The following is a 25,399-nucleotide window of genomic DNA, read 5'->3' on the forward strand; positions in this document are numbered from 1 at the left end:
TACACATGTTTTCCTTGGAAAAAACTCAATGTTCTAGCTATGATATGGGGATGCTAATTGTACCACCTCATGGATTGTGAAGAATTCATAAGAAACATACATATAAAATAGGAGCTATAATGCCTGGCACCTAGCAAATAATAAATACCAACTAGGATTTTTAATTTGTTATTGCTGCCACACATATGGGTGCCTCATAAAAACTGGTAAATGCACAGCCTTCCTGCAGTTTAGGGTGAGGGGATTATGAATGTCAGTGTCTCTGCCTCCCCAGGCAGGGACAATGACCATGGCCTTCCCTGTCAGTTTGGAGAGAAGTGGAATGGCGGTGAGAGGAAGCCATCCCTCCTGTCCTACACTGTTCGCACCCCTGCCACGGACAGAGCATGTCATGGCAAGTGTCCCTGTGCCGACCACTGCACAAAAGGATGAGGAGAGATATGGCATTTTTGTTCATTGGGACCTTACAATACCAATGGCATTTTGATGGACACGTGAATTATAATATAATGGCAGGGACAAACCCATGAACTTAAAACACCTTTCAAATGGAAAAGAACCTTAGAAATTATTGCAATGGTCTAATTTTACAGATGAGAGGACGAGGTACACAGAGGTAAAACACCCTGCCCGCTGTGCCCAGGTTTGTGTGGGGCTGAGACAGGGACCCGGGTCTCCAGACCCTAGGGCTCCTTGCGCTCAGAGTCCCAGGGCCGCTGTCCTGCTGGGTCTGTGGTTCTGCTTCACACCCAGTGTGGACAGGCGGACAGTGGCTTTGAGGCACATGTGAATGGTCATACTATTTCCACATCACCTGTGTGCCCACAATTATTAAGAGACAATATGCACTGTTGCATTCTGTAAAGAATATATACAGTAAATTATTATGGGGCCTATAAAGAAATATAGTTAGCTGTGGAGATCTGGAAGACATATTTCAAAAATGTGTGTTGGGACATTGTGATGGCATGGATTTGCCAGAATCAGCTAGGAAGAGTCTGTGGGGGCTAAGTGTTCCAGAGATTTTGTTCATATCACATAACTTGCTTTTCATAAGAGGAAACCAAAAAAATTAAGTTATCAACTGCCAAGGCCATAGAGTTAGGAGATCTCTCAAGAAGTCAGTGCATCCATTTGATTGTTTCTGCCTGTTTTTTACTCTTACCCATCACCAAAGAGATGAATGTCAGCAGGACATTTTGTAGCCACACACACAAAGTCTATACCCAGAAAGTCCTTCAGCATGTCTAACTTAAATCTGTCTTGCTACAGTTCAAACCACGAACACTTATATTGTTCTTTTTAGTGAATGCAGATTAACTGAGCCATGTAGAATAAACTCATTCCTTGATCACTTTTGAAGAAGGTTTTCTGTATTCAGACTGCAGTTCTTTTCAAATCTCGGAAGGCTTCTTGCTTGACATGGTGTCATATACACATGGGTGACTTGAGGAAATAAATTAAGTGAATGAAAATAGGAGTAATACAGGTATTCTGAAACAAGGGTGACAAGAGAAGAAAATAGGGAGTTATTTATTATTTTTAAAGTAGCTAAGTAGGAGGTTGACTGGGAATATGAGAAAGATAAGAGAGAGGGGAAAAAATCTGTTGTTGAATGATATTTTTATCAGAGAAGAAAATAGGTACCAACAAATGAAATCTGACTCCTCTTTGCAAGTTTCACTGAGCATGAAAATATCCCTTTAAAATTTCCCTTAAGCCGTTGCTGGCTATGGGATTTTTCCAGTGCAAAGGGAATCTGAGTTCAGGAGGCCAAGGAATGCCAGAAGGAAAGGGATTTTTTTTTTATGCTTGGGGCTCTGAGACTGTCAGTTTAAAAAATGAAAGTAATATAGAAGGGGCAAAGTGGCATTTATCATTCCATCTCTCCAGGCTCCTGTCTCTTTAATCAGCTAGCCTGATTTGCCCAGTAAATGATTCCTGAGTGTGTGTGTGTGCCCGCGTGCGTGTGTTGTAGCTCTGTCAATCCTTGGATTAGAACCAATGATTGCAGCTTGTAGGAGGGCTGTCCAGGGCCAGATTGTACGATGTGTCTCAGTGCCAGAGTATGAGTAGAGATAATTACTGAGAAGTCACACTCTCGCACACCCTCGGCTTTCTTGTTGTGTCCTTCAGCAAAACAGTGGATTTAAATCTCCTTCCTGGAGCTTGAGAGCAACGCGATCTGTCAGGAAAGAGAGAAAGAAAATACCGAACCTGACAAAAAAGAAGAAAAAGAAGAAGAAAAAAAAATCATGAAAACCATCCAGGCAAAAATGCACAATTCTATCTCTTGGGCAATCTTCACGGGGCTGGCTGCTCTGTTTCTCTTTCAAGGTAAGAGCTTGCTATTGATTTGCCTACAGTAGACCCAGGAATTGTACAGTGTGCTTTATGTGATTCGCAGACTCCCGAGTCGGCTCTGCTGCGCGGTTTGCAGGTGGAGGAGAGAGTGTTTAAACAGCATGGCTGGGACTTCATCCTCCCTACCAGGCTGTGAGAATATTGATTTGATTCTGGCTGCTACTGGAATGGGGGAATGTATATGCATAAGTAAAAGGTGTCTGGTGCTCCCGTTTAGGTGCGTGGCTGCGTGCTGGTCTTCCTGGCTTTATGCACATTCTTGCACACACACACACACACACACACACACGGCAGAGCACACAAGAAGCAAGGGAAAATTACAGATTCTGAGAGCAGCAGGGTTGCTAATGTGTTGCTTATGTTACCGGGAAAAAATTACAGGAGGAAACTTTAAATATCGGCCAGTAAACTTGCAAAGCTTCAGATAGGAGCAAAGGAAAATGCAGACTAGAAATAATCAGGTAACTGCATCCTGCCAGGTTCTGGTCAGAGATCCAGCTTGAAAGGATAAATCAATTTGCAGCCGCGGTGAACAACTGTATTAGTTCTGAATGTGTTTGGGGGTGTGTTGGTGGCAGGGGTGGTGAAGGGTGGGGGAGGATAATGAGCAGATGGAAGGCAGTGGGAACTCGAACGCACGGGGCTCTGAAATTCCTAAAAGCTTTTCTAAGTTGAAGGGAGAGAGGCAGTAAGAGTCGAATGCTAATTTTTTGTTTATTATTGGTCTGGAAGCCAGGCCACCACGGGGGCTGCAGCTGAGGGCTGGGCTTGTTCCTGGGCCAAGTGTGTGCTTTGATGTTGACTGTGCCGTGTTGGGTGCACTTGGAATCTGCTTCAGCCCCGGGTCCATTTGCTGCACCGTGCGGCCCCCCACTGTCCCAGCTCTTCCGTTCCAGCAGCTGTATTTTTTACAAGCCTGCTACTCCCACCCACCCTATCCTTTGGAGGGAGGAGGGGGTCTGGCTTGCTTTTTCATGTTAAAGATATCTGAACTCATAGGGATTGAGACAGGCAGAGAAACTTTGCCCAGGTGGTCCAGCAGGCTCTCCAAGAGGATCCCAGGAGGAAGCTCTGTCCTGGGCAGTGTATTCCCAGAGGAAAGTTTGGTCTCACAGGGTGAAAAAGGATGGGGATCCCCACCCCCCCTTTCTCTTCTTCTACTGCAATATGGAGTTCTTGTGGTCTCAACGGAGTCCCCCACCTCTAGTCCTGTTGACACCTCTCTGCTGCTGTCCCCTCAACATAAGTTTTAGGGGCTACCATGGGGACCCACACAAGGGGGTCAGAGGGACCAGGCTGGGAGGAATCCAATATGTGTGTACCCTTGGCTGGGGCTGAAGGAGGAAGGCAATGCGCAGGGGGGAGGCGACTGGAGGGTTTTTGAGTCAGATGACAAGGAAGTCACAGTGGTGGCTTGTGCAGACTTATCCTTGACGTTGCCTGCTGCCCCCAGCCTCAGGATGGAGGCATCGGGCGGGTGGAAGAGGGAAGGAGCTAACTTGGAGGCATCCTTGAATGACTCCTCTTACGTAACATGGAGCAGCAGCAGCGTGTGTGTGAATGTGTGTGTTTGTGCATCTGTGTGTGTGCACCCTGCTTGTTTCTGGTACCCAGGCTCACCCAGTGAGGTGAGAGCCCCAATGCTGGCTCTAGGGAAAGTGAGTTCAGAACCAGGCTTCCTCGGGAAATGGCTTGTATTGTGCTAATAAGAAGGCTAGAGTGGGGGGTCAGAGGAAGGGAAAGCAAGGTCCCAAGTCCTCGATAATTTTCCGTCTGTCCCGAGATCTGTGTGTCTTCTGCCTGTAACATTAAACTGGAGACAATGGCCAAACTTCCACCATCAACAGCGCCACTGGCAGCATGCCAGGAGCCCCAGGGCCAAACTGAATTTACATATAAATTAGCATACGTGATTATTTTTTCATCAGAAATAAATGCAGGGAAGCATAATATTTGCTCATACTTTGAATCATCCACAAATAGATGAGTAGAAAGCAGTGGTGTGGAATTCTCCCGGCTAAAATCCGATTTTGTGGTCTTGTTCTGATCTTGGGGTGGGGATGGAGGTGACGGGTACTTCAGACCTCCTTGCATTCTCCCAAATTCTGAATTTCCTGAGAAAAATAATGGTCTTATTTGTGCCTGCCCACCTCAGGGCCCGCTCTAAATAGGCTTCAATCTGTCATAATAGAACAAGGCTGCCCAATTTTAAAGCAGAATGACCCCCGACAACCCCCGCACCACCTGGCAGTGGGACCAGCAAGGGTGATGGCTGTTTTCTCTTTCAGGGGATGGAGGCTGGATCCTGCCAGCTATCTCTGATCAAACTTACAGAATTACTGAGGCAGCCCAGGTCTTGGCTGCAATAATCCACCCCTATTGCGTTGACCCAGAGGGACTAGTTAGAATGCAGTACACATTCCAAGGCAATTTTTTCTTCTCCTCTGTTTTTGTTTTAAGCTGGCTCTTTCTAGTGCTGCTACTTTCTGGGTTTCTTGCCTTCTGGAAAAGGTGTGTAGGGTGCTAGTGGCAGGTTACGGACCCCTGTGTGACCTGCTTCTACCCCCAGTCCGACCAGTGACCAGGATCCAGCTTAAGGGGGGAGGGATGTCTGAGGGAATCAGCACTGATTAGTGATGGGCAAGAGGGAGGGAGGAAGGGGGTGATTAGCACCCTGGGGCTCTGGCCCTAAGACTCACCAGGGTTGATTAAGCAGCAGCTCCTCTCGGCGGGAATGGGAGCCTGGCTCTGGATTAGGCACTGTCCTTTTCAGCACCCCGCCCACCTTCTGCCACTGAGAGGCTGGGAAAGGAATGGCTGCTTGTACTGCAGCTTTTCTCTTTCTAGAAACCCAGCCATTTCTCTTTCGAAGGATTACTGCTCCTTTTAACACCTTCCAATGAGCTTGGCTAGATTCCTGTCTTACCTTTCTAGTTTTCTCTCACTTCCTCACATTCCCCATCAACTTATCTGCCCACTTGAGACAGGAACAGGGCAGAGTAGAAGGGAAAGCAGACTGGGCTGAATTCACACTCTCCTTCACTCAGCGCCGAAGGCATGGAGACCATTCAGCTGGGCGGCTCGGCCAAGTTCCTGCCACTCACAGTAAACGTTTGGGTGCCAGCAGCAGCCTGAGTTGGGCGGTGCTGCTGCCGAGATGTGAGGGAGGGAGTTGAGACCGTTACAATGTTTACTGGCAAAATGAAAAATCAGTTTGGGATGATGGGCCCCTGGGCCTTGATGTAAGCATTGGGAGCACTTGGGAGTATAGCCACAAATAAAGTAAATACATACATTTTAAAGAAGATAGAGAAGAGGAACGGAGGAGCTCCACAAAGTGGACCCTGGCTACCGTGCTTGGAGCTGCCAACTTGGTGCAAGTTATAGGCAAGTTGTACACAGCACAGCAAAGGCCACTCACCCCCATCCATCCTGCTCAGACTGGGCCCACTGAGCACTTGATCAAGGCCGCTGGGAGTGCCCACAGGGAGCAGCAGGCCTTGCTGTGTCAAGGCCCTTCTTGGGACTGCAGCTTTACTTACCAGGTGCGAAGCCTAGGCATCATGCTGGTCCTTTCTTTTGGTACTTTTAGAGCCAAATATAAGCCCAAGATGTTTGTATCAATACCTACGCCCTGACTTCAGGTGTTTCAGTAGGCCCCTCCTCTAGTGCTTATATTGGAGGGCTGCTAAACTGTGTCCTTGAAGGGTTTCTCCCTAGGCTGACTGTCTCCTAGCAGTTCCCAGGCCTCTGTCCTCTGCATGCATTCAGTCCTGCAGCCCTGAGATACAGCAACCTGGACTGGTGTCAGCTGATTGTCTTGAATGGGCCAGACAAATCAGTGTTGGCTTCAGCCACAGTTTACCCCTTGGGTGGAAGCGAGCTCCCTTGGCATCCTAAGAAGTGGCAAGATTTCTAAAGCAGTTTGGGACATGTGATTCTGGTGCACGGGAAACACACACTGAAAAGATGTGCAGTGCTCTTGGCTGTTTCCTCATGGTAGAGACACTTTGGATGGGACCGCAACTCATCTGAGATTTGGCTCTGTTCCAGGTGTTTTGGTTTGGAGCTAATGTCCAGCTCCAGCTCACCAGCTAGACTGCTGAAAAAAAAAACAAATAAAAAACCCCAAAAGTTTGTTTTATATATAACCTCAGCAGAGGCCCTACAGAATCTTTGAACAGTTGAATATGCATGCCTTCCAGACTTCAAGCCAGAGCTGGTGGCCTGAGTGCAGCTCAGTGGGGGACACTTACATCTGAGCTTGAAGATTTCTACGTGTTCTATAGGGGAGACTCTATGAGCCTGTCTCCCCACCTGCCCGCCAGGCTGGGGACCAAGTCCCCTGGGTGTCATAAGGACTCATTAATGCTTGTAACACTCCAAACATGTGGTGCTAAGTGGAACTCCATGCTGAGACTGGTTGTATTTATGCAGTTTACTTCCTTTCTGCTCTGTTGGCTTGTTACATGTTTATTTTATATCTATAGTCATTTGAAATTCAATAAAACAAATTAAACATAAAAATGAAAACATGCAGAATTAAGGTGACCGATGGCATGCAGGTTGCATGGGGCTTGGCTCTGCTGCTGTAGCATCCTCCCCAGCGTCTCTTGCGAAGTCCTGTTTCATTAGAGAGTGCCTTGGGGAAGGCCAGTGGGGGATTTAGAAGAAACAGGCAGGGAACATGCCTCCCATCCATTTGTAAGAGGGACTTCTTCAGGGAGACACAATGCTGTGAGTGGGAATGGCAGAGTCAGGGTGGGGGTGGGGCATGGGGAAGGGGATGATGGCACTAGGAGTTTTAGAGGGAAGGAGATCAGCTCTAAACAGAATTGGGAAAAGGTGGGAAAAGAAGACCATGCTTTGCTTTGACCCTGATTTTGATCAGTAACCTTTGAGAGCTTTCTATTTCATTTTATGTATTTATTTATGCGACCTTTTGGATTAAGCCTTCTCTTGCTATTGCTGCTTAAACTTAAAACAGCTTAAACTTAAAAGATAGATGTGTTGGTTTACCTTACCTCTCATTTGCTCTTTCCATTTCTCCATCTTTTTCTCTCCCCTTTTCTCCCTCTCTTTTTCTGCCCTCTGTCCCCCTTTTCTTTCCACTCTCCCCCGCTTTTTTTCTTCTTTTCATTTTTCCTTCTCCTCCATGGGAAAAATAATTGATCAGCTGACAGATCTAGGTCATGCTGGCAGGGGTTGCCTCGCTTCATGCAGGCTTGCTAGAAGAAGGAGGGGACAGTCTGTCTTTCCAGTTCACAAGGAGCCCAGATGACATGGTGCAATAGGAGGGAGGGAGGGAGGGAGAGAGGGAGGGAGGGAGGGAGGGAAAAAGGCAGGGAGAACCAGTGATCTGATGGGCAAGTGAGCTCCCCGTCATAAGTGCCTGGGAACCCAATGATTACAGTCCCCAGCTGTTTGATATTCCTTACACTCTAATTCTCCCTATGTGGTTTACCCTCACCTCTTTCTTGCCTTTTGCTCACCTTCTATGCCCTGCTTGTTCCAGTTTTCCTCATTCTTTTTTCTATTCGCCCCTCCTTTTCTCTTTTGCTTTTCTCCTTCTTCCAAAACTGTGCAGGGCAGATCACAGAGTCTCCCCACTTAAGTCAGATTAGAGAAACAGCCTTTTGTTTATTTGCAAGAAGAAAAACAGCAACCCTGCCAGAAGAGCTCTGTAAGTCATTTGCAAACCGCAAAACAAACCGATGAAGATTCACATTTTCATTGCTGAGAAGAGAGTATTTCAAGAGAGACTGTGAAGCTAAGAAATCAAATATTGGAAAACACATTCTTCAGCTTTGTTACAAAGGACATCTTAGGTAACTAAATTTGATTTTTTTCTTGGCTTCTCTAAGAGTATTGCCCTTTACAATAATAAAAGGCTGATCAAGAGACTGACTGGTTTTAGCTTTACTTGCTTATTCAAATTCACTCTCTAGAGGTGCTTCCTTTGCTTTTTCTTGGTTGTGCCACCGAATTCTAACCCACAGCCTCCATGCAGTTATTCATTTGTTCATTGGCTCAATTACCCAGTGCACATTTACTGAGCACCTATATTCAATGTGTTGTGTTAGGGACTAGGAATACAGCAGTTACTAAAACCAACTAAAGGATGAGACCAAAGACAGAGTACAACCTCCCAGATTTGGCTTGGCTTACCATCTTTTTAATACATTTGGAAGCCCCAACAGAAGCACCAGAAGCAGGAGGGAAGACTCAGTGACACAGCTTCTTGTTTTTTGTGCAAATGATGATAGGCAGCAAGAAAGCAACTGACCCTTGACCCTTGTTTGTAGATTGGGAGCAGAGGGGAGGATGCATGGTTGTAGCTCTGCGTTCATAAAAATATGGGCTTCTCCGTGGAGTCTCCTGCCAAGGAGGGGCTTGTAGATGGTTGATGTACCCTGTTAGTATATGGATGGTGTCAGCTAGTTGGCTTTGTGACCACAGCTTCTTGTCATTCAAGTTACTGGTTGATTCTTTGCAACATCCACACCCTGTCTGTTAGCCTATCTGCCTTTTTGTACCTTACCTTCTACACAGAACTGGAGGGCAAAGGAGATAAGAGGAGAACACATATAAGGCAGGGCAGGATTTGCCTCAGGCTGCTGGTCTGGATGAGGTAAATGAAGTCCAGGGAACTTCTGTGAGGGGTTCATATTTCAGGGTAGATTTAAGACAACCTCTCTTCTGAGAACCATTTTATTTGCTGCCGACTCACACACCCTCATTCAGGGTTCCTGGAATAATAAAGTTGTCATTTATTTGTTCTCCTCTGGTATAATGCTGCGGTTGGACACAAGTCTTTCAACTCATCAACTTGTGTAGTCAGCTCTATGTACCCAAAGGAAACATAGCTTCTCTCGCACTCACACTGCGCATGGTAGCCACCCCACACCCCTGAATGCAGGTAGGAAGATCACTGCTTCCACCCGCATTTCTGGGTTGCTGGAGGTGACTATTCTTAGCTTTTCTTATGTAGAATAACCTTTCTCATGGATCTATGATTCTTCCAAGTGAAGCAGCCTAAAGCAATTCTCCATCTTTCACCCCATCTCAGATGCTGGTAGATCTTCAGGAGGGCAGGTACAGTGTGTGCTTATTTGCAGTACTCCCATTCCCTAAGCCAGTGTTTCTCAAACCTTGTGTATGATTGAATCGCTTGAGGAGCTTTATAAAAATACCAATGCCTGGACTCCATCCCAGACCAATTAAGTCAGAATCTCTTCATGATGGGATCCCATATTGATATTTTTAAAAGGCTCTTGGAGAGGTTCTAATCTGTGGCCAGGTTTGAAAACTGTACCTCTAAAATCAACCAAGAGTGTTCTATGACCTTGAATATGACACACTCCCTATTTAAACCTCAGTTTCCATATCTCTAAAATAAATCAGTTGGACTAAAAGATTTTCAAGTTTCATTTCAAGTTCGACATTTTGTAACTCTGCAAACAGTCTTTTTGAGTGCGGTACTTGAAAGGTAGTGGTGCTGCAAGAAAACACCCAAAAGCAGTCTCTGCTTGCAGGAAGCTAAGGATATAAACTCAGTCACAGATTGATGACGAAAGTCAGAATGTGTGAGTGGTGTGTGTGACACAAACAGCACACACGGTATCATATAGACTATGTTACATGTCCGTATATCCATCTATATCTTTATGTGTAAGGCATTCTTAGGATGGGGGAAAGGATTAACTAGTCACAGCATTTCAGGTATGGGGATTCAGGAATGATAATGACTATTAATTGATCAATCCCAGAAGAGAAATTCAGGAGCTATTTGAATGTGGGTCAAGAATGAATATTCAAGGAACATGTATAAAGGAACCATGGACAAAGACAAAGGTGGGAGGTAGGACTAAATGTAGAAGGTGTGGAGTAGGTAGGGCAGAGGGAAGTAATGGGGGAAAATGGGGACAACTGTAACAGAACAACAATAAAAAAAATTTAAAAAGAATGAATGTGTTAGAGCTAGATTTCCATAGTGGTAAGCAATGGTGAGTTTGGAAGAAGATCCATTCATAAGGGTAAAGGTTGACATAGCTTCTATTTCCCTCCCCAAGAATGGGTTATCCAGCATACCACTGCCATTGCTCTTGTCACTCACAGCAAAAGCTCAGGCTCAGAACCTCAGTGGAAATTTTGCAGCTAGAGTGGTGGGCAGAATCCTGTTGGCTCCATTCTCCAAGCCAGGTCGGTTCCTGTGCAGTGCATGCAGGAATGAAAACTTCCCTATTTTGATGGAGCCAGTAGAGCTAAGGGGACACATGCAGAATGGAGCTAGTGTGCAGACTGGTGCCAAGGGCAGCCACTGAGTAACTCACAGAGCATTCACACTGCTGAGTCAGCCAACCCAGAGTTACAATCAGCTTAAGCCCAGAGGAACTCTCAAGATGGTTTATTCTAATCCTTCTCTTTGAGCTCTAACACCTCAAAAATGTAGCTAGAGGGGTCCCCTAGCTTCCATCTCCAGTAACCGGGAACTTATATCTTTCTAGTTAGTCTATTGTATCTGGCTGTTCAGGAAGAAAACAAAAACAAAGGAGAAGGAGAATGCCTGGAAAGGAATTATAACTCAGCGGCTATACCATTGCTGGGCCCAAATGCTGGCTCTGTCACTTCCTAGTTTGACACATTTAGCAATTTAATCAACCTCTGTGTGATTCAGTTACCTTTTTTATAAAACGGAGCTAATGAAGGGATTTTCTTTAAGGCTGTTACAAGGATTAAGTAAGTTACTGTAGATAAAATGCTTGGAACTTTGCCTGGCACATAGTAAGCTCTCAATATATATTACCTAATGGTATTATGATTGCTACTAAGAATAATCTTTCTTCAACAGGACTCTTCTTCAAATATTGGAAAGCATGATTCCCTTCCCCTTTCCCTCAAACCTCCTCATCACTAGGATAAATATTCCAAACTTTTCTCCTATTTTCTATATGTTTATCCATGGAAAGGGTGCTGATTGCCTTTTTCTAAAGGTATTTTGGATTCTTCTTCAAAAATTCTTCTCCATCTTGCTCTGAGCAGCCCAAAATATTGCATAATATGGACTTTTCTGATTTTAAAACCAAACAGAGTAAAGTCTCAGCTCTTGGAGGAGATATGGGAAGCTCCGAGGGTCTTGCCAGGGGCTGCCAGCCTCTCTCCTGATCCCATGTTCTCTAGTTCCATGGCCTCTGTGGGGGGTTGATGGAGGGTGCTCTGCCTTTTCCTTCTCAGGATGTATGTGCACACTTCCCTCTGCTAACGGCTACCCCTGTCGACCTCACAAATACTTGTAATTCAACACAGGATTCCAGGTTCAGCATTCTTTCAAAGTCCTTTATATCCACCACCTATTTGTGTAGTTACCTGCTTACATGTTTATTTCCCTTACAGACTGTGAGCTCCTGGAGGTCATGACCTGCCTTACTTACCTTCCATTCCTACAACACTCAGTACAGCCCTTGGAACAGTGTGGAACTCAGTGTCTTTGGATGGAAAAAAAAGGAGAGAGAGAAAGAAAGGCCTGAGATTCCCATTAGGTTTTTTAAGAGCCGTATAACTGTTGACTTACAGTGAACCCTTCCTTAGTTTATGCCTGTAGTTTTTTACTGTATATACAACAACCTGACCTCAGGATTTACCTTCTCTGATATCACCCTATTAGATTCAACTCATGTCTTCTTTCTGACAAGACCTTTTTGGACTTTGAATCTCATATATTAGTATTCCCGTCCTGGCTATAATCAGTAATAAGCCATATGTTATAGGCACCTAGGTAATGGTAAATGAGTTCAGTATTTCTGTCTAAATTTACCCAAGAGCAGATAATAGTTATTCTAGTGGTCAATAGATTAGATGAGCAGAAGAACTCACGCTGATATCAGAAGGAGCACCAGGGGCAAGGGAAGATTGGATCTAAGAAATGAGGACAGTGACTGGATGGACCTGTTTATTTGAAGAAAATGATTTGGTAAAGTGTTTCTTATCTGCTCTTCAAATCTACTCTTCCTCCTCCTTCTGCAAAGCTTTCCTTTAGGGCATTTGACTCTCTTCCTCAACAGTCAGAAGCAAAGTTGGCCCAGGCATGGAAGAGATTAATCAACAGCTATTTTTCTCAATGCAATTGGTGGTGGATAGACTTCGTAGTTGGATACACTGTTTTGCTAATTCTGAAAGCAAATACTTAATTGTTCTATAGTTCTCCTTCTTTTTGTCTTAAAACCTCTTAATAGAAGGATCTAAATGTCTTATGGCCATTTTTATTAGTTCCTTGCACTGCTGAAGGCCAAAATAATTTAATCATCAAATCAAAAAGCTTTTTTATAGACTCCAAGAGTTGTGAGCTGGAATTTGCCCAGTCTCCCACTTAGGGCAACACTCTCACCTGAATGATGCTCACTAATTCCTGTTCAACAATTTCAGGGACTTTCAATGAGCAGACATTACCTGATCTGTAGTCCCCATTTTTGGTTGTGAGAAGTACCTATGGAGATGGTGATAAGCAAGATGCCCAGGGCCAACTCACAAAAATTCTCATTGAATAGGTCAGAATAACTACAGATGATTAAATCATGCAGATGCAGCTGAGAACAGCTGGTATTAGCACCCCTTTTCATAGTTGATACACTCTGTGAGAAAAGAAAATGCTGTTCTCATAGGCATTTATGATGCCTCCTCAATACTAATTTTATTTATTTTTTCTTTACAGATAGTGCTCTAAATTTGTTCAGGGCAGCAGCATGCTCATTCAAAATACCTCCTACATTTCTTTATAGCTGGGTATGGCCATGCGATGTAGTTCAGGCTAATGGGATATAAAGCCACATTTACCAGGAGGAGTTTTCAGAATTGTATTCAGGAAGCCTGTGCTATTGGAACCTTCCCCTTCCCCTGTCTTCTTGACTGAGAGACTGACATACTACCTGGAGGGCTAGAAGGTAATTTGCAAACAGTCAGACAAACAACACCCATCAAGAATGGCAAAGATGGAAGCATTTAGGTTGAAGTAAATAAGCTTGCTCTTCTTATAAATCAAAAATAGTTGAGTATAGATACTTTTATAATATATGACTCAGCCTACTAGAAGAACCTCAGGTTCAAGATGACATAACAGTTGTACCAGCTCTGGAATACATATTTCCATACTTATTATCACTTATGAAAAAATCCCTATTTAATTAGGTTTCTATTACTTGCAGCTCACTATAATTCTAACAAATCTACATGGAGCAAAAATTTCCCTCATCCTAACTTTTGCCAATTAGAACTACTCAAAGCACAAGTAATATTGTGTGATCCACTTTCTAAGAGATGACTATCATGGACCCTATTTATTTTATCTTGACATTCTTAGTTTCTTCTCATGATTATCATAGGTATAGCTTCTAGACCACTAATCATCCGGATCATTATCTTCTGAACAAGCTCCAATTTAATAATTATCCACTAAAAGGCAATACCAGACAGACTATTCCAGATGTAGTGTAATTGGCAAAGTGAGGAGTGGACTATTACCTACCACATTTTGGACTTTATAGTTTTGTAAGTCTAGTCTACTATTGTAGTAGTTTCTTTTTTTCTTTCTTTTTTAAAAAATATATTTTATTGATTATACTATTACAGTTGTCTTATTTTCCCCCCTTTGTTCCCCTCCACCCTGCACACCCCTTCCCATCTGCATTCCCCCCCTTTAGTTCCTGTCCATGGGTTGTATATGTAAGTTCTTTGGCTTCTATATTTCCTATACTATTCTTAAGTACATCCCCCATCTATTTTCTACCTACCATTTATGCTACTTATTCTCTGTACTTTTCCCTGTCTTTCCTTCTCCTACTTCCCTGCTGATAACTCTCCATGAGATCTCCATTTCTGTGATTCTGTTCCTGTTCTAGTTGTTTGCTTAGTTTGTTTTGTTTTTGTTTTTAGGTTCAGTTGTTAATAGCTGTGAGTTTGTTGTCATTTTACTGTTCATATTTTTTATCTTCTTTTTCATAGATAAGTTCCTTTAACATTTCATATAATAAGGGCTTGGTGATGATGAACTCCTTTAACTTGACCTTATCTGAAAAGTATTTTATCTGCCTTTCCATGCTAAATGATAGCTTTGCTGGATAGAGTAATCTTGGATGTAGGTCCTTGCCTTTCATGACTTGGAATACTTCTTTCCAGCCCCTTCTTGTCTGTAAGGTCTCTTTTGAGAAATCAGCTGACAGTCTGATGGGAACTCCTTTGTAGGTTATTGTCCCCTTATCTCTTGCTGCTTCTAGGATTCTCTCCTTCATTTTAACCTTGGGTAATGTCATTATGATGTGCCTTGGTGTGTTCCTCCTTGGGTCCAACTTCTTTGGGACTCTCTGAGCTTCCTGGACTTCCTGGAAGTCTATTTCCTTTGCCAGATTGGGGAAGTTCTCCTTCATTATTTTTTCAAATAAATTTTCAATTTCTTGCTTTTCCTCTTCTCCTTTTGGCACCCCTATTATCTGGACTTTGGAACATTTAAAGTTGTCTTGGAGGTTCCTAAGCCTCTTCTCATATATTTGAATTTTGTTTCTTCATTCTGTTCTGGTTGAATGTCCATTTCTTCCTTCTGGTCCAAACCATTGATTTGAGCCCTCGTTTCCTTCCCTTCACTGTTGGTTCCCTATACATTTTCCTTTATTTCACTTTGCATATCCTTCACTTTTTCCTCTATTTCATGACCATACTCAACCATTTCTGTGAGCATCCTGATTACCAGTGTTTTGAACTGTGCATCTGATAGGTGGGTTGTCTCTTTATTGCTTAGTTGTATTTTTCCTGAAGCTTTGATCTGTTCTTTATTTTGGGCCTTTTTTGGTCTCAGGACACCTGTGACATAGTAAGGGGCAGAGCCTTAGGTGTTTACTGGGGGCAGGAGGGGCAACCCACATTGCTGCACTGTGATGCTGTATGTTGGGGAGGGGTCCGAGAGGGAACAGTGCCGCTTGTTCCATTCTCTACCATTTTTCAGTAACTTACTCTGCTACCCACAATCAAATTGGGCCCTGCTGGTGCTGATTCCTGGGTGGGTGGGTTTGTGTACATTCTAGGACTTTGTGGGCCTCTCCAATGAACTCTCCTGTGAGGCTGGGAGTTTCTCCTGCTGCTGCCTCAACCCCCACAGGTGTTTTCAGTTAGAGGCTTTGAGGCTTTATTTCCTGGTGCTGGAACCCTGGGTTGCATGGTCTGTCTTGCTCCCTAGTTGTTCCTCTCAGTTTAACTGTACGTGAATGTGGGACTGCCCAGCTCTTCAGCCGCTGCCCTGCTGCGAGTCCTCTCCACCCAGCTGCCCGTCTCTGCCCCTCCTACTGGTCTGAATGAATGTTTCTTCTTTAACTCCTTGGTTGTCGGACTTCCATACAGTTTGATTTTTTGTCAGTTTTGATTGTTTTTTTTTGTTTTTAAATTTGTTGTTGTCCTTCTGTTTGTTGTGCGAGGAGACACAATATGTCTACCTATGACTCCATGTTGGCTGGAAGTCCTTTTTTTCATATACACCACAGTATTGGCTCACATTGATGTTGTACTCATTCCTCTGACAAAAATGCTATCAAAAAAGACTTCTCGTATCCTTGCTTATAGTAAATTTTTAAAAATTTAAGTGTCTGAACTTTCACTTGGGTCTTTTGGGTCACCTTGGGTCTTTTATTTAAATCAACTTAGATTATTTTTGTGTTCTGATGCACTGTTCCCATCAGCTTTGTGTCATCCCCAAGTGATATAGACATGTCATCTCCACATCACTAAAATGAATTTCAAAAAAGCAACATAGTAGATCCAAGTGAATGGCCAAGTAGTTATTTACACTTCTATTTCATCTACTTCAGAATGAGTTATTCAGACTATACTGTGTACTAACCATAAGCAACAAGACACAGTTCTCACAGTGAAGTAGACAATTTAATACAACAATATGGTAAGTGCTGGAATAAAAACAAGTTATGTTTGCTATGGCAGGATCTGCCTGTGTTTTCAGGTCAGAGAAATCTTCTAGAAGGAAGAGATGTAAAACTGAGACACAGGTGTGACTAGATTGATCCATGTAGGAGGTGAAATGAGTGTTACAAGTGGAAGAAACTGCATATTCCAACACTTAGAGGTGGGGGAGTGTGGTAGGAATATAGAAATCCAATATCCATTCTGGTGAGATTGGGTGTATTTGTGTGGTTTGGGGGCCTCAAGAGGAAGAGAAGAGGGTTGTAGGCAGAAAGGCAAGAGGTGTAGGTAGAGGTGAAAGCAGAGGTCGGACCTTGAATAGTCTTTTCTGGGTCTTATTAAAATTTTTCTGCTGAGGGAAGGAAGTGTTTTGAAGGGTGTATGCCAGAAAGTTATATGATCATATTTGCAGTTTTGTTAAATAGCATTGTTTGGGTTACTTAAAAATGTTAAAATGTTACTGCAGTTATAGTGTGGGAAATGAATTAAAAGAAAGCAAGCAAGACTAGCAAGGGAGTCTTCTATAGGATATTGCAGCCAATGAGGCTCGAGTTAAGCAGGGTGAGAGTGGTAGAGATGGAGAGATGTGGGAGTATTAGAGAGTTCAGAAGGTAACAGGGTTATGGCTTGGAGATGGAAAGAGGATAATAAGTGATAAAGAGAAATGAGGGAAGACTTCCAGTTTCTCAATAATGGCACACAGGTGGGTTTTAGAGAGAGCGTGATGAATGCAATTTGGGTCATTATGGGTTTGAAGGTGACTTTTGGACAAGAAGTTCTTGAATATGAAGCTGGCCTGATGGCTCTGGAACTTTGGAGAGATAGCTGAGTTTGGACAAAGATGGTCTTCAACACAGACACCATTAATTATCCATGAAGAGACTAGAAAGTATACTGAGAGAAATGAGGGCAGGCCACTCATATTTAAGAATTGGAAAGAGGAGAAATTCTGGAAAGGTAATTGACAAGAAGCAGCTAAAAACATATGAGAAAACCAGGAGAGTAGGAAGCCATTGAAGTCAAAGGGTTTGTCTGGGGAAGGCAGGAACATTGGCAGTAAAAACACTGCTGACAGATCCAGTAAGATTATACTTAGTGACGAGAATGTCTTCTACCCCTTGAGGAAACAGTTTTGTGGGGTGGAGTCATAGCATGGGGGATAAAAATGGGGTGGGGTGAGGACATAAAGTATTTAGATAATTTTTTCAATTTTTAATTCTTGTAAAAAAGAAAGTAGAAAGACAACGAGGTTGCAGTTTGGAGAGCATGTTGTTGTATTTTAGGATGGGAAATAGCTCTTTAATGCTTATGGGCAGGGGCTTGGAGCAGAAGCAGGAAAGGAAGGTATAGGAGGTGACTGACCATGTAAGATCCCTCAGGCAATATGAAAGACTAGGACAGGTGGCAAATCTTGAGGACCAGTAGAAGAATGAATCTTGAAGATCAGGAGAAAGACCAATTTCATTACCAGTCAAAGTAAGGAAGGAGGAACATAATTGAGACTACACGTTATGATTGGATTCAGCTGCAAATGGCAGAAACTACACAACGAAAGTGGTTTAAACAAGATAGACATTTATCTTCCTGTTTATAATAAAAATCCACTTTGTTTATGGCTGGCATGGTATTACTACCCAGTTAGGGACCTGGCTCTTTCTGTTGTTTGGATTTGTTGTACATAACCTTGATCCTGTGGTCTAAGATGGCAGCATCTGTGTGCCAGGCAGTAGTATGGAAGAGGAGAGGAAGAAGAGGAGGTGGAATGCACAACGGTACTGTTTCCTCAAGAAGGTTCCTTCCTGAGAGCCCTCACATGGCTCTCTTCTTCACATCGCCTTCACCAGAACGTAGTCACATTGCCAAACTGCAATGCAAGGGGATGTGGGAAATGTATTATCCACTTTAGCTGAACACATGCCCAGACAAATCCAGGAGCCTATCACCATGGAAGAAAGGGAGGATGAACATTAAGACACAATTATCATGTTGTGTGAAAGGAGGGACAAGAATGGAGGAGTTCCATAGACCCATACAACATACATATGATTAAGATATTGCTGCCTAATTTGTGGCATTTAACCATAGGTTTTCAACATCTATAATCATTAGGGAAATGCAAATCAAAACCATAATGAGATACCACTTTACATCAATTAGGATGATTATTATTTTTTAAAAAAAGAAAAATATATAATGTGTGTTGGCAGGAATGTGGGGAAATTGAATTGGAACACTTGTGCTTTGCTAGTGGGAATGTAAGGGGTGTAACCACTGTGGAAAACAGTTTAGTGGTTTCTCAAAAAGCAAGAAAGAGGAATTACTATATGATCCAATACTTTTATTTCTATGTTTATACCTTTAAAATCTGAAAGTACACCAATGTTCATAGCTGCATTATTCACAACAGCTGAAAGTTAATGCAAACCAAATATTCATCCATGAACGAAAGAATTTAAAAAACGCGGTATAGACATACAGTCAAATATTATTCAGCCTTAGTGAAATTAATGAATGAAATTCTGATACATGCTACAACATGGGTTAATCTTGAAAACAGTCCAAGTGAAATAAGTTAGACACAAAATGACAAATAGTGTATGATTTCACTTATATGGGGTACCTATAATAGGCAAATTTAAGAGACAGAAAGAAGAGTAAGAGTTATGAGTGGCTGAGGGGGAAAAGATGTGAGGAGTTATTATTTAATGGATATGGAGTTTGGGGGATGATAAAAAGCTGTAGAGACGGATGGTGATGATGGTTGCACAGCAATGTGAATGTAAATGCCACTGAATTATATGCTAAATAAAAATTATTGTGATGGTGAATTTTATGTTATCTATATTTTATCCCAATAAGGAAAAATGAAAAAAGAGGTAGAGGCAATTAGCTGTCCTTGGCATAGTGTGGATTCAAGTAAAGGTTTACGCTTGGTGGCAGGAAGTTGAAGGAGTTTGAATTTGGTGGCTTTTTAATCTGAGCATGATTTGCAAAAGATGTGTATTTGCACACCTGTGTGTACACATTAACATGTGTGTCCACAAATCTATACACTGGTTTTTCGGAGAGCAGAAAAGCACTGAAGTAGTTACTGGTATAATGAGCAACAGGGCTGACCAGCACATCAGAAAGATCCCATGTAGTATTAATCACTACTTTCCTCATGGCATTCTTTTTTCTCTGTCTTTTTAAGATGTAACATGATTTATCCCTACCTTATTTTTCCATCTCTTTTTCTGGTTCTGGCCCTACCACTTAGAGATGATAGCAGACCATCCTTAAAGCATATTCAAAACTCACCTCCAATACCTTTCTTGTGTTAACTCCCTAAGGAATTACAAAGATAGTTTCACAGTTTACAGAGCATTTTTACATCAAATATATTTCTTGATCTCCACAACAGTTCCCAGTTCTATCATTAACTCTAGCTTTTGAAATTTAGTTCTTTTTCTGAAGCCTTTATTTTCCGCATCTCTAAAATGGGATATTTAAATTCCCTTAAAATGTAATCCCGTGTTTAATTGAATTGTGCTTGTGAAACCTGTTACTCAACACATACTGAAAAGTAAAAGCCAACGATTATTCAAGGTCTTTAGAACAGCACAGGTATCAGCAAATGCACCTCCCCACTGGAGTCATCTTCAGCTCTGCCCCCATACCTGCTCCTGTAATCACTCACCACCTTGGTTCCATTCTACCTGGGAACACTCTCCAGTGTCTGTCCCTCCTCTCCCACATTTTGACATGGTCTCATGGAAGCTTAAGTCATTGCTTGCTGGACTAATGCAGCCTCTTCATAAGTTAACTGCTACCAGTTTACATCCCAGCTCATCTCAGGTTCCATACTGCCAATAATTAATGATCTTGCTATACCCCCACCACATTTTGTCACATTGGTCTTTTACTTGAAACCTTCACTAGCTCTGCATGGCTTCCCAGATAGAGCCTGCGTTCCCTAACTTGTCACCAAATGTCCTTCACTCTCTTGCCCCAGCCTCTCTCTTGTTTTGCATTTTAACACCCTCCTCATTTTGCCTCACTGACCCTGAACCCTGGCTTCCACGCTGATGCCCTGTCATAGTGCAGTGCCTTTGCATGTGCTGTTCTCTGATGATAACACCCTTCCTGCAGGATTAACACAGTGCAACATGTGCACACTTATTTCCATATGGAGGGTGATGGCATGAATACAGCCAGGAAAATAATGTAAAAGCCTGAAAAAGAAGAGTTTTTCGAGACCTATTCTCACTCGCCATTTATGTACCACCCTTCGGTCAGATCCCTCCTAGCAGTGTCCTTGTTTCTAGTCTGCATTAGGGAAAGAGGAAGGGGTTAGCCATTTAGGTTGTAGAGTTGTGGCTGTCTGAGCATGGTCACAGAATCAGAAAGCATGGGATTTTCTGACACGCAGCTGTCTGCCTTTCAAGAAGCCCTTTGGGTGATTGACACTACATTCTGAGAACCACTGACTTAAGGAGCTGTGAGGCACACAGATGGTGGAGCCCTGTTTGAAAGGGGCTACTCCCAGCTCAGTACGGGGAAGAAATCATGGGCCCTGCCCTCACTGGAGGGGCCTCGGTTTCTTTGGAATATTCCCACCTTAGGGGAAAAAACCCACCAGGACAAAGCAAGCTCGGTGGCCTGTAACCTGTGTAAATATGTAAAATATGCAAGTAAATGCATATTCCCTTTTTCTAGGTTTGCCATATTTAGCAAATAAAAATCCAGGATGCCCAATAAATTTGAATTCCAGATAAGCAGCAAATAGTTTTTGATTATGCACAGCACATACTTTACTGAAAACTCATTTGTTTTTTTGTCTGAAATTTAAATTTAACTGGGGCATTTGTTTTTGTTCTCTTTGTATCTAGCACTCGACTTTTGTTCATAATGTTAGGTCCCTATTGGAAATAGTCTGATCAAAGTGAGGTCTGAAAGATAGAAGTAAGTATTAATACCTGTTTTTTTTTTTGGTGTGTTTGTTTTAATTTTATTTATTTTTTTACTTTTTATTGGGGGAGTATATGATTTGGCAGGGAAGAGAAAGAATAGCTGCTCTTTGTGGCTAACTGGATTGTTTGTGAAATCTACATTTGGGGGAGAGAGTGGGAGAAGGAGAGAGATGGTTGAATGTGGCCCACTGGTCAGGAAGTTCCTCCCCTCCATTGAAATAATAACTACCAAGCGCTTGCTCTGGACCAGGCACTGAGACCACATCCCCCATAAGAGGAATGTGGAGCAAACTTCACGGAGACAGAGCTTCCTCCCTCGGGGCTCTGGCTCCTGGCAGGTCTCCTACAGCCACCCCCCTACCTGTCCCTGGTGGCAGGATGCCACCTCAGAGGGTGGGACTGTGGGGTTGTGACTGGGGAATGAGTGACAGGCTTCTTAACAGAATGCAGCTGAGGGAGCGGCTTGCTGACAGAACAATTTGCTGGTGCCCAGAATATCCGCCCAGGCTCGGGAAGCAGCAGCCCGGGCGTCAGGAGGAATTTCAGCATTTATCATCTGCCTGGGTGTCAGGTTTTCTCGAACCAGCACACTTCCCACTGTGCTTTCCCAGGCCTGCAGCCTTGCCATGCTGTCCACCTGGCTCCCAGAGCCCTAGCAACAACTCCTGAAACCATCCACTTTCTTCCTCCTCCTGAGTCACTTGTGTTTATGTAAATGACTGGAAAAGCACTTTTCGGCTTATTTCTGAAGCTTAAGGGCATCCTGAGAAGCCTGTTATTGAAAAATCAGAAACTGAAAAGCAACTTCTTAGACAATGAATTAGCAGCTCAATGACGGAGGGTAATGCTAGTGTACAGTAACTGGCTGCATTACAAGCAGGAATTCCCCTGGGAGGCGGTAATCAAACACGTGGCAACAGGTTGTCTGTTTTAACCAGTGTGAGTGATCAAAGGAGATTTGCAGTTAATCCAAATATAACAGAAGTATTGGAGAGAAGGCCAGGAAGGGAGAAGCCAGAGTGGGGAGGGGTGGCCAGAGCTTTCTGACCTGAAGTTCCATGTGCAAGTGGGAGAACTTTGGGCAAAGTTGATGAATCTGAATCCTTGAAACACCAACTATGTAGAGGGGAAACTGAGGCTCAGCTTCACATTGAAGTAAACCGGATGATTAGTATCAGCTCTTGCCTCTTTCACTTGACCCATAATGTATAATTTGGAAGTGAATTAACTAGCATTTAGTGTGATGTGCTTCAAAATTCTGAGTGTATACTCTTTGGAGGGGTCAGGGTGAGATCAGGTGTGGGGAACCACTTGCTCTATCTGGAGGCGCTGATTAGATAGCAGAATTTCAGGGGACAGGTCAGTTTCTATGCCAACCTCTGTGATTCTCAAAGTGTGCTCCCAGACCAGCAACATTAGCATAACCTGGGAACTTGTCAGAAATGCAGATTCCCAACTCTCAACTCTTCCCCCTCCCCCAACCCATAGACCCCAGAAACTCTAAAGCGAGGGCATTAGGAAGCCCTCCAGGTGATGCTGATGCTCGCTAAAGCCGCTCCAGTTTGAGAACCACTGGCTAATCTGATCACCTGGGTGCTGTATGTAGTACAGGTAGTGTGCAGAGCTCTGATGTGGACTTGAGTATGAGTGAACCCATGGCCTGTTTCTGATCCTGGAGCAATTCTGTGCTGACCCAGTTGTTCCAATCCCCTCCCAGGGCTATGGGGCTATGGGGAAAAGGATTTAATGTTTATTAAACATGCATTAGTAGTTGGTGCCAGGCCATTGTAAATGTTTTACATGTGATATTCTATTCAATCCTTTCCACAGGATTGTGAGCTAGGTATTGTGGGTGTGATTTTATTGCTGGAAAAAAATTTGACTCAGAAAGGTCCACTTGCCCAGGTCTGGGTGTCTCCTGATTCCATACTTTCCGTGATCCCACACAGTGTCTCTGACACGTGTCCTCTGCCCCCAGAATGCCTTGTATGCCACCTACATGGAACACTGCCAGCCTGGCAGGGCCCCTGTTCTTCTACACGACTGTCCCTCCCCCACCCCACCCGACTCCTTGCCTCATGTTAATTTCCCACCTGAGTACTGAGTACTTTATAAATAGCAAATCTAAAATGAATTTTCTACCAGCGATCATTAGCTCCCTTGACATCCATTAAACATTCTCGCAAGCAGAGAGAAGTGACAAAAGGGATTGATTTTTACAGTATGCTTAATAGGGGAAAAGAAAGAAAGGTGTTGACAAGTCTTTTTTTTTCCCCTGTCCTGATATCACGATGAATTTGGAATCAGTTGAATGACTTTTATCTGAAAAAAAGAAGGCTAGGGCTGAGGGCGGGAGGAGAGAGGGCGGGGAGTGAGAAGTGGCTTCCCCAGCACCCTGCTCAGCCCATTTCTGTATCTGACAGGTAAACGTGAAGTTCGTTAGCTCATGCCAGCCACCAAGATGAATATGTCAGATTTAATGCTTCAAAATATATAGGGTCCAGGCCGGGGAGAGAGTGGGGGTGGGGTTAGGAGAGAGGGAAAAGAAGCAATCTTCTGCTGGAACCACTGGAAGGAGAAATGTGTCCATACAGTAGTTGAAGTCAGAGGAGGCTGGCACATGAGGCATGGTAGCTGAAAATTTATCTTTGATTTCAATTTTCCTATTTGTCACCAATAATTAGGTTCACAAAATGTTTTGCCACTGTTCTAAAATACTAATAAGTAGAGGCCTTTGTAGTGTGGTTAATGGAGTCTTTTTTCTCCTAGTGGCCTACAGAAATTCCATTACAGCAGAAAGTCAGACTATATTACAGGGCTTCACCATACGTGGGCTCTGCTGCCGAGGTAGTGCCCTCCCAGAGCCTGGAGCTTCATATTGAACCACAGAGCCCTTGGCCGGGAAGGGGGTTCGGGCTTCAAATGCCTCAGCTGTCCATTATTTCTGACCTGCACAGACCTCCCAGGGTCACAGGGGAAGCCAGCCAGCCAGAGTCAAAAGAAAAAGCAAATTCAATACAGTATTGCTGCCTAAGGGATGAACCTAGGGAAGGATCCCCTCCTGGCGCAGGTTGAAGAGGAAAGACAGGAGGAGAGGACGGTCAGGTGGGAAGAGTGGATCCTGTCTTGGGGAAGGAAGCCATTTCCCATGTGTCACCAAACTGAACTCCCTGCAGGTGTTTAATTAAAGCTCAAGCCCCACCCAGTGGCAGAACTGACCAGGGACTTTCTCTCAGTCCCCACCCTCCTCTCAAAAAGCAGAGTTCTCTAGAGACAGGGTTTGATTAAAAGGTTCAAGCTCTATTTCCCGCCCCCAGGGACTTTTCCCTGAGTTGTCTGCCCCTTCCTGCTATTCCAGGGAACTCCCTGCAGGCCAGTGTGTGTGAGTGTGTGTGTGTGTAGGCAGGGTGCGGGGGGGGGGGGGGGGGGGGGGGGGGGGGGGCGGAGGAGGGTGCGGTCACGTGCAAAGTGTAACTTGCCCTACTCTCCAGACAGCCCAGTGGGAAAGGGAGAGCCTGCTGCAGCCTCGCCTCCCTCCCACCCTGCTTTCTTCGCCAGCCCTGCCATTGGGGGTTCCTCTGTGCTGGGCCTGCTCAGAGGAGCTGGTGCCTATCTCAGGGACACCTTCTCCTGGGCACACTGCTGATGGAATCCAGTGAAGGCAAGACCTCGGCTGCAATTCCCCCCCCATTTCCTTCCCTAAGTTCTGAAGAGAAACTCCAGCTGTCAATTTTAAACTATCCACACCAACAGGAAGAAAGAAAACCCAAGGGGCCTAGGAGATTTCCCTCACCTCCCCCCAACACTTCCTTCATGTTAAATTGTGCTTTGCTTGGCCTAGTTCAAGAGCAACTTGGAACTAAGCCGTAAATGGGAAATGATGGAGGGATTCATGGATGGGCAGGGGGCCCGACAAGGATTAACCACTCAGCCTGGATAAAGGACAATTTGCAGAAGCCACTCCTAGAAAAGGGAGGAGGGCACATGCATAGAATTAATGCAGGGCGACTCCTTCCCTCCCCCCACCCCGACCTCCACAGGCGCCCTGCTGTCCTGGGTCTTTCCTCGCGCCCTGTTATACCTTCTGCCCTGCCTACCTCTCAGTGTGGACAGAGAACAGGAGCCTGTGC

The 25,399-nt window shown here is 44.0% G+C and overlaps 1 protein-coding gene and 1 pseudogene across 2 annotated transcripts in view; both read left to right on the plus strand.

Annotated features, from left to right (window-relative positions):
* Positions 1 to 1,979: 1,979 nt before the first annotated feature.
* Positions 1,980 to 25,399, plus strand: part of NTM (neurotrimin) — a 944,650-nt gene continuing 921,230 nt past the window's right edge. Inside the window, exon 1 of one of the 2 annotated variants that reach the window (XM_028528357.2) lies at positions 1,980 to 2,337. In XM_028528357.2, coding sequence (XP_028384158.1) covers positions 2,256 to 2,337 — 82 coding nt within the window. In that variant the 5' untranslated portion in view covers positions 1,980 to 2,255. The remainder of the gene's footprint in view (positions 2,338 to 25,399) is intronic. The other variant, XM_036014146.1, reaches the window with a different exon arrangement.
* On the plus strand, positions 18,301 to 18,408 carry LOC114510495 (annotated as a pseudogene).

Source organism: Phyllostomus discolor, chromosome 13 (assembly GCF_004126475.2).
Source record: "Phyllostomus discolor isolate MPI-MPIP mPhyDis1 chromosome 13, mPhyDis1.pri.v3, whole genome shotgun sequence".
NCBI classification, from domain to species: Eukaryota; Metazoa; Chordata; class Mammalia; order Chiroptera; family Phyllostomidae; genus Phyllostomus; species Phyllostomus discolor.